General features: G+C 52.7%; 5 protein-coding genes across 5 annotated transcripts; 4 read left to right on the forward strand and 1 right to left on the reverse strand.

Annotated features, from left to right (window-relative positions):
* Nucleotides 1-175: 175 nt before the first annotated feature.
* Nucleotides 176-4,198, forward strand: BX661DRAFT_176186 (Symplekin tight junction protein C terminal-domain-containing protein). Its single transcript, XM_051534279.1, has one exon. It carries the CDS (start codon nt 287-289, stop codon nt 3,932-3,934), a length of 3,648 nt encoding a protein of 1,215 aa, XP_051395544.1. The 5' UTR covers nt 176-286; the 3' UTR covers nt 3,935-4,198.
* Nucleotides 4,199-5,732: 1,534 nt separating this feature from the next.
* On the forward strand, nt 5,733-7,673 carry BX661DRAFT_176189 (uncharacterized protein). Its single transcript, XM_051534280.1, has 2 exons — nt 5,733-5,938; nt 6,441-7,673. Exons 1-2 carry the CDS (start codon nt 5,911-5,913, stop codon nt 7,553-7,555), a joined length of 1,143 nt encoding a protein of 380 aa, XP_051395545.1. The 5' UTR covers nt 5,733-5,910; the 3' UTR covers nt 7,556-7,673.
* On the reverse strand, nt 7,672-9,753 carry BX661DRAFT_176192 (fumarase). Its single transcript, XM_051534281.1, has one exon. It carries the CDS (start codon nt 9,254-9,256, stop codon nt 7,859-7,861), a length of 1,398 nt encoding a protein of 465 aa, XP_051395546.1. The 5' UTR covers nt 9,257-9,753; the 3' UTR covers nt 7,672-7,858.
* A 697-nt stretch (nt 9,754-10,450) lies between these two features.
* On the forward strand, nt 10,451-11,016 carry BX661DRAFT_176194 (uncharacterized protein). Its single transcript, XM_051534282.1, has one exon. The coding sequence runs from the start codon at nt 10,570-10,572 to the stop codon at nt 10,924-10,926; it is 357 nt and encodes a 118-aa protein (XP_051395547.1). The 5' UTR covers nt 10,451-10,569; the 3' UTR covers nt 10,927-11,016.
* Nucleotides 11,017-11,033: 17 nt separating this feature from the next.
* On the forward strand, nt 11,034-13,010 carry BX661DRAFT_138716 (P-loop containing nucleoside triphosphate hydrolase protein; the record flags this gene model as incomplete). Its single annotated transcript, XM_051532741.1, has 1 exon — nt 11,034-13,010. One exon carries the CDS (start codon nt 11,034-11,036, stop codon nt 13,008-13,010), a length of 1,977 nt encoding a protein of 658 aa, XP_051395548.1.
* Nucleotides 13,011-13,029: the final 19 nt, after the last annotated feature.

A 13,029-nucleotide genomic window follows, 5' to 3' on the forward strand; every position in this document is an offset into this window, starting at 1 on the left:
TGCGGTTTAGAAAAGCATTTGGTTTTAGCGTAGACACATGCGGGCCAAGTTTGCTTGAAGTGGGTTTTGAGCAATATAATTTATTTGATCAAGATCAAAATCATGATCAGCAGCGGGCAAATAGGCTTTTCGCGTTGATGAAAACATTAAAATTTGGCATTTCACTTGGCAATTTGGTGTTTCTCGTTTCTTTATTTTCCTCTTTTTTGAATTCAAACCTTTCGATTTACAGACCACAATTAATCATCCACTCATTCTCTCGCGCGAATAATCAATCCTCAATTCAATGGCTACCCATGCGGGCACAGGGACTCTGGAGCACGCTCAGGAGCTCTACGTGAAAGCTGTTCACGAAGTGCCGCCGAATCGCAACATGTTGGACGACCTGGTAGACTATTTGCGCGACAACCCAGCCTTGCTTTACGGCAAAATGTTTGAAACGTCATACGACGCGGCCAACACAGTTGTCGACGTGTGCCATGGAAATAACAACGGACATGACGACGAAAATCTTGCTATTCTGACACCACCAGCGGCCTGGGGCTGGGCAGTGATGGAGGAGGCCGTGTGTCGCAGCCCACCGTCGCCGCAGTTCTGGGCAGAATACAACGGGATGGTTCAAAAGTGCATCGATCTGGCGACCGGCACGCTTAGACATATGGACAGTACACCCGGGCAGATTGTTCGCCGCGCAATCCAGACAATGACCCGGCTCTGGCCAGTTTTGATTGGCAGCTGCATTGCGAAAAATTTAGACAGCTCTGCGTGGAGGCGCCCCTTTGAGACAATGCTGCCCCTGGCAATAAGGATCTTCCAGCTGTCGGAGCACTCGGACGATCCGGCGCTGCAGGTACACTTGGTCAAATTTCTTGAGGTCGAAGCAACCATTTTTGCGCCGCTGCCATACCCCGACGCCGTTGATAAGGGTGGTATAAGCCTGGAAACCCTGCCTGAGCTTCATCCTTTTATTGAACAGGCGGTACTGGCCAAGCGGGGAGAGGCGGCCAGGTACCAGCTTATGCGGCTGCTGCCCAACAGCGACAATCTGCAACTATGTAACATTGCGTTTATCACGGGCATAATTAGCTCCATCATATACTTGATGAACCTGCGGCCACAGTTTTGCGCGCAGCTGCTGGAGAAGCTTACAGAGTGGTACGCGATTATACACTCGTCTGAACAAGTGATGACACAGCTGCAGCTGGCAATTGTGTGCAAGACACTGAGCCTCAATCTGCTTAACTTGTACACGCGGCGGTATATGGGCGAGTACTCCGAGCTGCTGGAGAACACTATGGACATTATCGGCGGGCAGGACTGGGCCTCATGGCAGGAGCGCCAGGCGCGCGACAGGGAGCGCAAGGAGCGCCAGCGCATCAGGGAGCGCAGCATGATGCCCAATCGCCACCAACAGCAGTATGACCGCTGGATTCCCACCCGCGATGCCAATATGGCGGACCAGTCGGGCGTGCCGCCGCCGCCGCTACTGCCGGGCAACCACGACGCACGCATGGAGGTTCTGAGCCGTAGCCAGCATGCATCTGCCCCCTCTTCTTCGCAGCGACAGGGTGACTATTCAGGCCAAAAACGGTCGAATCGGCAGGAGGACGACGAGGATGAGGAGTACCAGCGGCGCATGCTCGAGGAGAACACCAAGCGGGTTAAGCTTGAGGAGGTCAAGGAGGCAGCATCGTCTACGTCAAAGTCGCTCACCGGGCTGGGACAAAATGGACCTGCGGCGCAGCGCGTAGCCGACAGCGAAAAGGAGATGGAGGAGGAAATGCGGGCGGCGCTTCACACGGGCACCTTTGAGTTGCAGCCAACGCTGCAGCTGGCCGCGAGCGAGCGCAGCACGCTGATTGTAGACACCATGAAGCGCGTGGTGGCGGGCAGCAAAGCCGTTGAAAAGTTTATATCGCTCAACCGCATGCAGGCATCGAGCAGTCACAGCCAGCTGCCAGACGCGCAGCTGGCGCGCGGAAAAACTACCGAGTCCAGCGCTCAGGTCACGCTTCCGAACGGTCTGAGCACCAACGCTGGCGTGCTTGAGGACTCGATGCTGCTTCTGGTTCGGATGGTGGCCAACTGCTATATTATGTCGTTCGAGGCGGCTTGCGTCGAGGGTGCGGCCGAGGACATGGGCCCAGACTCCAAGTGGGCTGAGATGCACACTTGCATGGAAGGCATCCTGCAGTCCATCACGGAATCCCCGAGATCACAATACAACCTGGCCATTCTGCTGCTCTACGAGATGTGGCTGGCCGTCGTGAGCACGGACCCAGAGCTCAAACAGGACTCGCAGGGCCCTGGCTTCGAGTTCACCATGCACGCGCTGTACTTGCGCTGGTGCGAGCAGATTTTTGACGCCGTTGTCAAGTGCAGCATTGAAACCACGCTGACGAAGCAGGTTCCGGTGCAGGTCGTTCCGGATGTTGCGGCATCGGTGGGCGAGCCGACGCTGACCGCAGGCAGCGCGAGCCACGCAGCGGGACCGGCGCCGGCCACGCAGATGCAGGACCGCTTGATCCTCGACTTTATTTTGGATGCACCAGAGCTGCCTCCCAGGTATTTGGAGAAGCTGTCAGCTTGCTTCCAGGCGTCAGCCACAGCCACGCTTGGGTTCTCAACTCTGGAGAAGGCCATCGAGATGCGGCCGCCCGTGTTCAAGACTGGCATCAAAATGCTGCTGACCTACTGTGCAAGCCACAGTCGGGGAACGCGCATCGGGTGCATTCGTGCAGTCAAGAAGCATTACCCAGCGTCACCAGAGTCAGCGCTGATCGAGAACATTGCCCGAGGCTCGCTTAAGCGCGGCGTCGAAAACGCGGACAGAAAGAGAACAGAGGTCGCTGAACGCATCAGAGAGATCGTTTCGGCCGATACGACTGATCCTGAGGAGATCACCAAACGCTGCGCCGAGCTGGATGTGCTGAAGAAGAAGGGTGAGCAAGAGATTGACGCCGAGATGGCGGCGAATTCGGAGCTTTTGCTAGCATTGTGCACGCGCAACATGGATCTTCTTTTGGCCGTGTTTGAGGCATACACGTCGGCGCACGCCCAAATCAAAATGTCCATCAATCGTCTGATTACGCCGCTGATAAAGTCTGTTTCCAACACGCCTGGCAAGGTCGTGCCAATCCTGAGCCAGTTCCCGGCGGGCGCGGAGGTGATGGCAGTGAGGGTAATCCGGATTCTCACACGCGAGAGTGGCCATGTGCCCTCCAGGGATCTCATTCAGGGCGTGCTAGACATGCACACTGCGCGTAATCTGGACCCGCGGTTTATTGTGGCCATTTGCAACGGCCTAACCAAGGCCGAGGCCATTAGTCATTTGGGCAGCGTTGTCGGCGTGCTCGACGGCCAGGACCAGCCGAGGGCGCTGGTGGGCGACTTTTTTGTTCAGCTCACAAAATCTTATCCTGGCCGTCCCAGCGTGCTGAGCCCGACCGAGCTGCTGATCGCGCTGCACAACAACCTTGGGGACAACGCGACCGATAAGCAGGCGATGGAGGCTATTGCTTTGTACGAGGGTATCCCCACAGCCGATGGAACTCCGCTGTTCCACTCGAGCGTGTTCACAGCCGCGTTCAACCAGCTGGTCGCGCAGGAGCATGTCCCACCGCTGATGTTGTATACTGCCGAGCTGTTTAACCAAAAGCGCAAGGGGAATGTTGGCCCGATCATCAATATTTTGGCAAAGCTGATCGAGAAGAAGGTCTGGACCATGGGCGACACCATGGTGCAGGCGTTTTCACGCTGCTTGCACTGCTTTGAGCCAGGGACGCTATCGCTGATCAAGACTATTCCGTCCGAGCCGTTGAAGAAGATTATTGGCGCAGAGCCGCGCTTGCAGCCGATTATCCGCGACTATGTCAAGAAGATGTCTCATAAGGACCGGGCCCCGTACAAATGGCTGCTTTCGAGCAAGCATTGAGCGTGTTGGTTTCTTTAATCATATACAGTCTTTGTCTGCGGTTATTTGTCGCTGCCAATGTGAAAGCAGCCCTTTGTTGGTATTCGTTTTTGTGCAGGACAATTGACTTTTTGTTCTTTGGGACCAGCACCCTCCACTCAATCGCTTTGTGCTTTATTTATTTATAGCATTAGTTTAGTTTAGCACAGTCATTTTTCATCTATTTTTAGTTCTTTTTTGACTTTATTGATTCTACTCTATTCTACTATTTTATATTCAACTCTGCTTAACCATTTTCCATTGTTTTTTATACTTTTGATTGGCAAGCAAGGACAATTGCCCGTTCGATTTGATTCGCTTTGCCGGCACCAAATATGCATGTCAATTATTTTAAAAATCTTTATTTTCATTTTTGTTGTCGTTAGTTGTGGCAGCGGCGGCAGCAGTGGGTGGTGCTACTTATCAGCGCCAAGATATCATTCTCTTTTCCCACTGTATCTTGGATTACGTCACTCATGCATGTTTCTAAAGGATTGACAGTTCGAACAAAAAACAGAACGCTGATCGCTCTCTCTACCAATTAAAAATATGTTGATTTTTTGTGGCCTGAGACCGGATGTATTTTTTGGCGGTCTAGTGGTCTTGGAGGCGCATGCTGTGATCTCCGCCATGCATGCATTTTACATTGTGATTTTTGAAGCAAGCAAAATCTGAAGAACATGCTATGGAAAAATAAATACTGTGTATCAGCATCTCCACAAAGTGTGGATATTGTTTACTATCTTTCTCATCACATCACATTGTGTGTTGTCAGAAACCCAAGCGAGATTCTGCTAATTATTTGTGTTTTGTGTATCTTTGTTGCTGTACGAGGCTTTTCACCACGTGGTGCTCGTCTGCACTTTTGACATATGCGGAATAATTTCTTTGTGGTGCCATTCCAATTCAAAAAAATAATCTGTGCGAAATATTATCGTATTTGAAGTATTTGAGTGCCAAAAGTTTAGGGAAAAGAAGCGTGCACTAGATCATTTCTTCGTGTCCAACCCCGATGTTGGATAAAATAAACAAGCAATCCACATTACCAAAAAAATCGCTTTAATTGGAAAATGGTAATGGAAAAAAACAGTTCGGTGTAATTTTATTTTTCGGAGCATCATCGAGCGTTCCGGCCATGTTCGTCGGCTGAAATATCAAAAAAAACTTGGCTGAATCCTGTAAATGCTGTGTCAAACCCGTTGCTGCCAATGACGTCTGTCTCCCTTCTATTTCTCCCCCCACCAGCTCCCCCTCTCGCTTAAGCTTGTGGAATAGTAAGCATGCAAGTTGCATTCTTTTCGCTAATTTACTGCTCATATTCGCGTGGATATTTTTATAGCATAATGGTGACTGCTCTATTTTTTCTCTATATATCTTTCTCAGATACCATTTTTTTTACCAGTGGTACAATCAACAAACAGACAGCGGACAATTGCTAGGCTCGCGATCTTGGAACCTCACGGTAATATCCAAAACATGGTGAGGCAAGGCGAAAACAAGACAACAATTACAACACTTACAAAGCGACAATGCCACATGGGCTGTATACCCAGATTCAACGCCCTTGTCTTTACCACCCCCCTCTTCTCCCTCCCCTTTTTTATTATCGCTTCTCGAAAAATAAGACCATTTGCCGATTGCCGTGAGACACGCAGAGCCTATCATTCTCTTTCCATTTTTTTATATTCACGTACATCGTCCTTCAACCGAACACGCTTCCTTTTTTTGGTAGGCTCAACATTTTTTATATGGTGCTCAGAGACGGTTCTATATAGGGACGAATTTTGGCCGCCTTTTTTTTAATTTTTCCTTTCTATTCTTTGTCTGCATTTTATTATTTTATATTTGACCACTTTTTTCTTTCCTCTCTTTCGTCTCTTTCCTTTCTCTCCTTTCTCTCTTTCTCTATTTTCGACTCCCCCCTTTCTGTTCTTTCTATTGCTCTTTGTATTTCGACCATGCTTTCCCTTTTCTTTGAGAATAAAGGTAAGCCAGGCTTTTTGCGCGCCAAGCCATGCGATACACATGTTATTCGCCACATGTAATAGTTCGTAAAGCACATATGATAGTACTCTCCCATCCTTTTTTATTTACAATGTATGGTTTGAAAGGCGCAGTGTAGTCGTGCTCTTTTCAGTTAATTTTGCTCCAAAATACTTCTTGTTGCGCAACAAAAGTGGCCTATGGAGACTATATAATTGTGCTCGTGTTTCTCCATGTTATCTTTTCAATTTTATTTCACAATATATTCCATCATCTACATTAAAAACACCACTTTTCGCTCTATTTTGCACACTTGCACACTTGCATTTTTTTCTTCCATTTTTCCATTATATTTTTATCAGCTCTTGTTTAGCTATATTATATATAAAATACTATCCATCTCTATTTATTTGTCTCCATCCCACACACTCACATTAACCCTCTCTCTCTCTCCCTCCCTCCCTCCCTCCAACCCACTTTTTTAAACGAAAAACCACATATTTAGGCATGCGTCTGGCCATTGCTAGTGCTCTTGTATTCTGCATTGCTGCCACAACTGTGCTGGCTCACAGTTGGGTGGATTGCGTAAAATACGACCCAATTAACCAGGTGTGCTTGGGCTATGCTCGCGGATACCCCGGGCGCGATAACGCCCTGACCAACAACATCTACACATATCTTTTCGACGGATCACCAAAGTCCCAGGCCATGTGCAGCACGGCTCAGCAGCAGGTAATGAACTACACGGACCGGTTCCCCATGGCCACAGCCCAGCCCGGCGAGACTATTTTCACCACCTGGGAGGTCAACGGACACTTGGACAATGCCAATCCAACGGAGGTCAAGATCCTGTACTACCCTGCGTCCAATAAGGAGTTCCAGGATGTCTCAGAGAAGGACACAGCAATGGTCGCGGGAACTATGTCATTTGGTACTTCGAATAACTGCTATACCCCGGAGAGCCCGAACACGGCATGCTTTGGGAGCTGGAAAATGCCTGAGGACTTGGTGCCTGGACAAGTGTACCATTTCGTGTGGTTCTGGTACTTTAACGCCAATCCGGCTGGTCAATGGTACTCGACTTGCTTTGATGTCAATGTGCAGAGCGCCTCGCATGTAGTTCCTGGCGGGGACAATGCATCGTTGTTGAGCGTGGGCGAACCAAATTTGAGCTACATCTTGGGATTCACGGATGAGATTCGCAAACAGGTTGCCGATGTCACGACGATTGGAGGCAACAATCAGGTTGTTGTTGCGCCGATTGCACCAATTGGTCATAATGCTGGTGCTGCTACCACCAGTAGTGTAGAGTCGTATTCGTCGTCGTCGGCATCCAGTTCTTTGGCGTTTGTTCCCATGCCTACTTTCTACAGCAGCGCTCCCGAGGTCATGACGCCACCTGTTGAGTCTACCTCGACTGTTTCGACCACCTCGTTTGCTGAGACCACCACGACTATTGTGGACACCTCGTATATCCAGCTGCCTGTTAATGAGTCAACATATCTTGCTCCCGCTGTGCCAATTGGTTCTTTCACGGTCACTCCCACTTCCGCTGCCACTACCTCTGAGTATGTTTTCCAGACTCCTGCTCCCAAGTGCCGTATTAGACCCATGTACTGAGATTTTTTTCTTCTTTGTTTTTTGGTTCGCATTATTAATATTTTTTTTAATATTTTTTGTTTTTGTTTTATCTTGTTTCATTGTTTGATAAAAAAATATAAAAACAAAATAGAAGTCTTTATTTTAAAAATTTTATTAAATGGATATTGCATTTTGAAATTTGCAATTAATATCTGTTCTTCCCTGAAAAATTCTCCAGTATCGTGATATCAACTGTATTAAACCAGAGAAACAAAAAATTATATATATATATATATAAGGCAAAAAAATCCTTAACTCGATCAATCCCATTTTCTTTTCACATTAGTTCTTGTAGTCCTTGGGGCCCAGCATATCCTCGGGGCGCACCCACTTATCAAACTGCTCCTCATTCAGCGATCCAAGGGCAATGGCCGCAGCCTTCAGGGTAGTCCCCTCCTTATGCGCCTTCTTCGCAGCCGCCGCAGCGTTATCGTAACCAATATAGGGGTTGAGAGCGGTAACGAGCATGAGGGACTCATGCAGGAGCTTATTAATACGATCCTCGTTCGCCTTAATTCCAACAACACAGTTCTTGCGGAACGAAACACAGCCATCAGCAAGCAGGCGCACGGAATGCAGAACGTTGTAGATCATCATGGGCTTGAACACGTTGAGCTCAAAGTGCCCGTTGGCTCCGCCAATAGTGACCGCCGTGTGGTTGCCCATGACCTGGGCGCAGAGCATCGTCAGGGATTCGCACTGCGTCGGGTTGACCTTTCCGGGCATAATGGAGGATCCAGGCTCGTTCTCCGGCAACTGCAACTCGCCCAATCCGCACCGCGGCCCACTCCCGAGGAGACGAATGTCACTGGCGATCTTGAACAGCGACACGGCAATGGTGTTAAGAGCACCGGAGGCCTCCACAAGGGCGTCGTGCGCAGCCAGGGCCTCGAACTTGTTCGGAGCCGGCGTAAACTTGTATCCGGAAATCTCCGAGATCTTCTCAGCCATCTGGGCGTCAAACCCAGTGTAGGTGTTCAGGCCGGTGCCGACCGCCGTACCGCCAATGGCCAGCTGGGAAAGGTGTGGCAGCGTGGCCTCGATCCGCACAACCGCGTTGCTGAGCATCTGGGTGTACCCGGAGAACTCCTGGCCAAGCGTCAGCGGCGTGGCATCCTGCAAATGGGTCCGACCAATCTTGATAATATCCTTGAACTCCTGCTGCTTCTCCGCAAACGCATCTCTCAGATCCCGAAGCGCCGGGATCAAGCGCGAGTTAATCTCGGTCACGGCGGCAATGCTCATAGCCGTGGGGAACGTGTCATTGGATGACTGGCTCTTGTTCACATGGTCATTCGGATGCACGGGCTTCTTCGAGCCCAGCTCACCGCCGAGAATCTCAATTGCGCGATTAGCGATGACTTCGTTGACATTCATGTTGGTCTGGGTGCCGGAGCCGGTCTGCCAGACCACCAGAGGGAAGTGGCCCATAAGCTTACCCTCAATGACCTCCTGCGCGGCCTGCTGGATGGCGTCGCTCGCGCGGGTGTCAAGACCAAAGTCGCGGTTGACTATGGCAGCGGCCTTTTTCAGAACGCCCATGGCCTTGATCACGGCATCAGGCATGCGGTCGGTGTCTGCGCAGATGTCAAAGTTGAGCTTGGAGCGGGCAGTCTGGCATCCGTAGTACTTGTCCGAGGGCACTTCGAGCTCACCCATGGTATCACGTTCAAGGCGCATCTTCTAAAATAAAAAACCAAGTGGAATTGGAATTGGAATTTGATTTAGAGAGGTGAATTTTATAAAAAAAGTATTGTGTAAATAATTTTTTGTTAGTAAGGAGAAAGAAGGAAGAGAAAGCAATTATGAAAACGGTTCATATAGCATAAAATCCAAAAATTAGTCACATATTTTCTATTATCATCTTTTTCTTGTTCCAGTCAAGTCAACCAAGGTTGGTTTAGGGGGGGATATGATGTAAGAGTTGATAGTTTACCGTGAGTTGGGAGGCAGAGGCAGAAAAGGCACGGGCGGCGGAACCGGTGGCGGTGGTGGAGAGTCTCGAGACAGTCTGGGCGCTGGCGGCAATAGCAGCCTTCTTGAGTACGGGTCTGATAGAAGCCATTTTTTTTGAACAGAAAATAATTTCGAACTAAATAAAGCAAATAAAAAAGAAGAGAAAGGAGAGGTGAGAGAACAACAGGATATTTTTTGTTTAATGGTTGAAGGGAATTGACACGGACCACATTACCAAAAATAAGCATGCCCTCCTCCATTCTTCCAGCTCTCCTTTATCTTTGTCTTTGTGCGCATTTCCCGTATCACACGGGAAAGGTCGGAATTACGCACTTGTGGTGGGAAACCTTTCGGAAACCCCGTGCTAAAGTAAACGGGAGCGATAACTTTCTGTGGAAAGTAAAGAAGCTTCTTAATCGGCTGCCAGGAGGAGATTAGTGCCAGGGTGTTGCTTGATACGCCCCGTTCGGTGTTCTCCAAATTTTTTTCTCATCTAAATCGGTCCAAAGTAATATTCAATTTTCATTTATTCAAGCCAGGAGATTTAGAATCGGCGAGGAGCCTGAAAAGCCTGAGGTTAAGCTTGATGAATGGATGATTTTATTCAGGCTGTGTTGTATAAGCAGCTGCCAGCGGGCCTCTGGGGTCTTGGTCTTGGGTATTATACGCTTGATTATTTTGACCTGCATTCATCCATCCCTTTCTTTTTGTTAAAGGGAAAGCAGGAGGGGGGGGGGGGGGAAATAATAAAAAAACCAACCTTGCTTTTCCCCTTCACAACTGTGCTAGATAAAGACCGCATGCATATTTGTTGATTTGATCAGCAAACGAAAATGAGGGAAGGCAAAAATAACAAGCATAGAATGCAAATTACTTAAGCAGGGAAGCCACATGGAGTAATTCCAAGCCAAGGCTGGTGGTGCTCTTGTTCCTTTGTTATTGTGAGCATTTTATTTTGTTTTGTTTTACCTTTCGCGCACCTGTTCTATCTCTAATTCGATCAGAATCCAATATACTTTCAACCTCAACACTAAATAATGGACGACACACAAAAGGAGCAGCTCATGACGCCCGGGCCAGCAGTCCCTGCGCCAGAAATAACCCCGAGCCTCCGTCTCTCGTCGCTAACCCGGCGCGAGGAAAACTCGGTAATAGAACTGCGACGCAAACAAGCCTGCCAGAGATGCGCTGCCTCCGTTGGGCTGTTCTCCGAATGCAGCGCACAGTACACAGTAGGTGTTGTGTGGAAATGCAGGGCACTGAAGGATATAATGAATGAGTGTTTGCGGCGCGCGAATACTGTGGATGATATGGATCGTGCGAGATCTATATTTCTGGACGAGAAGCAGAAGGGCTTGGCTGCGAAAAAGGACAAGCCGCGGACGCTGATATAAGGAAAAAGAAAAAGAAAGGAAAAAAGCAGTTTTCCTTTTGCTTTTTTTTTTTTAATAAAAGGATTAATTTTATTTTAGAGAATTTCTTAATACACCACAATTTAAAAATGGCTAAGCGGTTTCGCGGCCCGGAGCTAAGCGACCAGGACGACCAGGCCCGCCAGGACGACGGCAGCGCGTTCACTTACACCCACCCGCCCACTGACGAGCTCCCGATCCACAAGCACCGGCTGCAGATCCTCTACGCGCTCGAGCGCCACCAGGTCCTGATCCTCACGGGCGAACCAGGCTCGGGCAAATCCACGCAGCTCCCGCAATACCTGTGCCGCGCCGGGTACACGCAGAACGGGCAGCAGATCGCCATCACACAGCCGACCGCTCGCTCCGCAGCGCAGCTCTCTGCGCGCCTCGGCTCGGCAACCCGCGCGGCGCCAGGCCCCACGCGGATAAGGTGCCTGGCAGACCAGCGGCTCGTCGGCGAGTTCATGCAGGACCCGCTGCTGAGCCAATACTCCGCAGTGATCATCGACAAGGCTGAGCAGCGCACGCTGTGGACGGACCTGGCGCTGGCGCTGCTCAAGAAGATCCTGCGGCGGCGCCCCGACCTCCGCATCATAGTGGCCCTGGCGTCGCCGGACATCGGGCGGCTGCGCGCGTTCTTCCCGGGCGCCCTGGCGCTCTCGATCTCCGAGCGGCCGCACGCGCTGGACATCCACTACCTGCGCACGCCCTGCGAGGACTACGCGGCCGCGGCAGTTGCCACCGCGCTGCGCATCCACGCGGCAGAGCCGCCGGGCGACATCCTGGTGTTCCTCCCGTGCGCCGCGGCCATCGATGCCGCGCAGGCCCTGCTGCTCGCGGCAGACCACGCGCGGCTCGAGGGAGACGGCCGCCCGCGGCTCGGGGGAGGCGGCCGCCCGCGGCTCGTCGCCACGCCGCTGTACGCCGACCCCCCGGCCACCGCGCAGCACCCAGCGCTGGGCGCCGCGCCCGCAGGCACGCGCAGGGCGGTGCTTGCCACCGGCCTCGCCGCCACCTCGGCGACGGTTCCAGGGATCACCCACGTGATTGACACCGGGCTGCACACCGTGCGCGTCTTCGACCCGCGCACGGGCGCCGACCGGCTGTGCACGCGGCCGATCTCGCAGGCCTGCGCACGGCTGCGCGCCAGCCGCGCCGGCCGCTCGCAGCCGGGCAAGGTGTACCGCCTGTACACGGCCGCGGCGCACGGGCGGCTGCTGCGGCCGCAGGAGGAGGGCGCCGAGGTCCGCCGCGTGCCGCTGGCGCCGCTGGCGCTGGCGCTGCTGGCGCTGGGCGTGCGCGACCTTGCGCGCTTTGACTTCCTGCACGCGCCGCCGCCCGAGCTGCTGGCGCAGGCGCTCGGCGAGCTGGCCAGCCTCGGCGCGGTCTCGGCGCGCTGCGGCGCGGCGCTGACGCCGCTGGGCCGGCAGATGGCGGAGCTGCCGCTCGAGCCCAGCCTCGCCGCCTGTGTGCTGAGCGGCGCCCGCGCCGGGTGCGCCCGGGAGGCCGCGGCGGCGGTCGCCGTGCTGGGCGCCGGCGCATTGTTTGCGTCGCGGCACGGGGCCCCCGCCGCGGCTGCGTTTGCCGTGCGCGAGGGCGACGCGCTGACGGGCGCCAACGCCCTGCTGGCGTTCCGCGCAACGCCGCGCGCCCGGCGGCTGCGCTGGTGCCGCGCGCGCGCACTGAACATGGCCACGCTGGACCGCGCCGACCACGCCGCCGCGCAGCTCACCGCCAAGCTGCAGCGCATGGGCTACAGCATGGCGCCCTCGCCCGCGTGCGCCGGCGGCCAGCCCGAGGCGCTGCAGAAGTGCATGGCCGCCGGCCTGTTTGCCAACGCCGCGCGGCTCTGCCCGCAGGACAACCTGTACCGGCTGCTGCGCTCCGGCGACCCGGTGCACGTGCACCCGCAGTCTGTGTATTTTGCGCAAAGCGCCCGGCCCGAGTTTGTTGTTTTTGCGCACGCGCTGCCGACCGCCGCCGCCAAGACGTACATTCGCGGGCTCACTGCCGTTGACAGCGCATGGCTGGCCGCACAGGCGCACTTTTACGAAGCGCACTAGCCCCGGCCCCTATTTGTTC

The sequence above is a fragment of the Kickxella alabastrina genome, assembly GCF_025024165.1.
Source record: "Kickxella alabastrina strain RSA 675 chromosome Unknown BX661scaffold_1, whole genome shotgun sequence".
Taxonomy (NCBI): domain Eukaryota; kingdom Fungi; phylum Kickxellomycota; class Kickxellomycetes; order Kickxellales; family Kickxellaceae; genus Kickxella; species Kickxella alabastrina.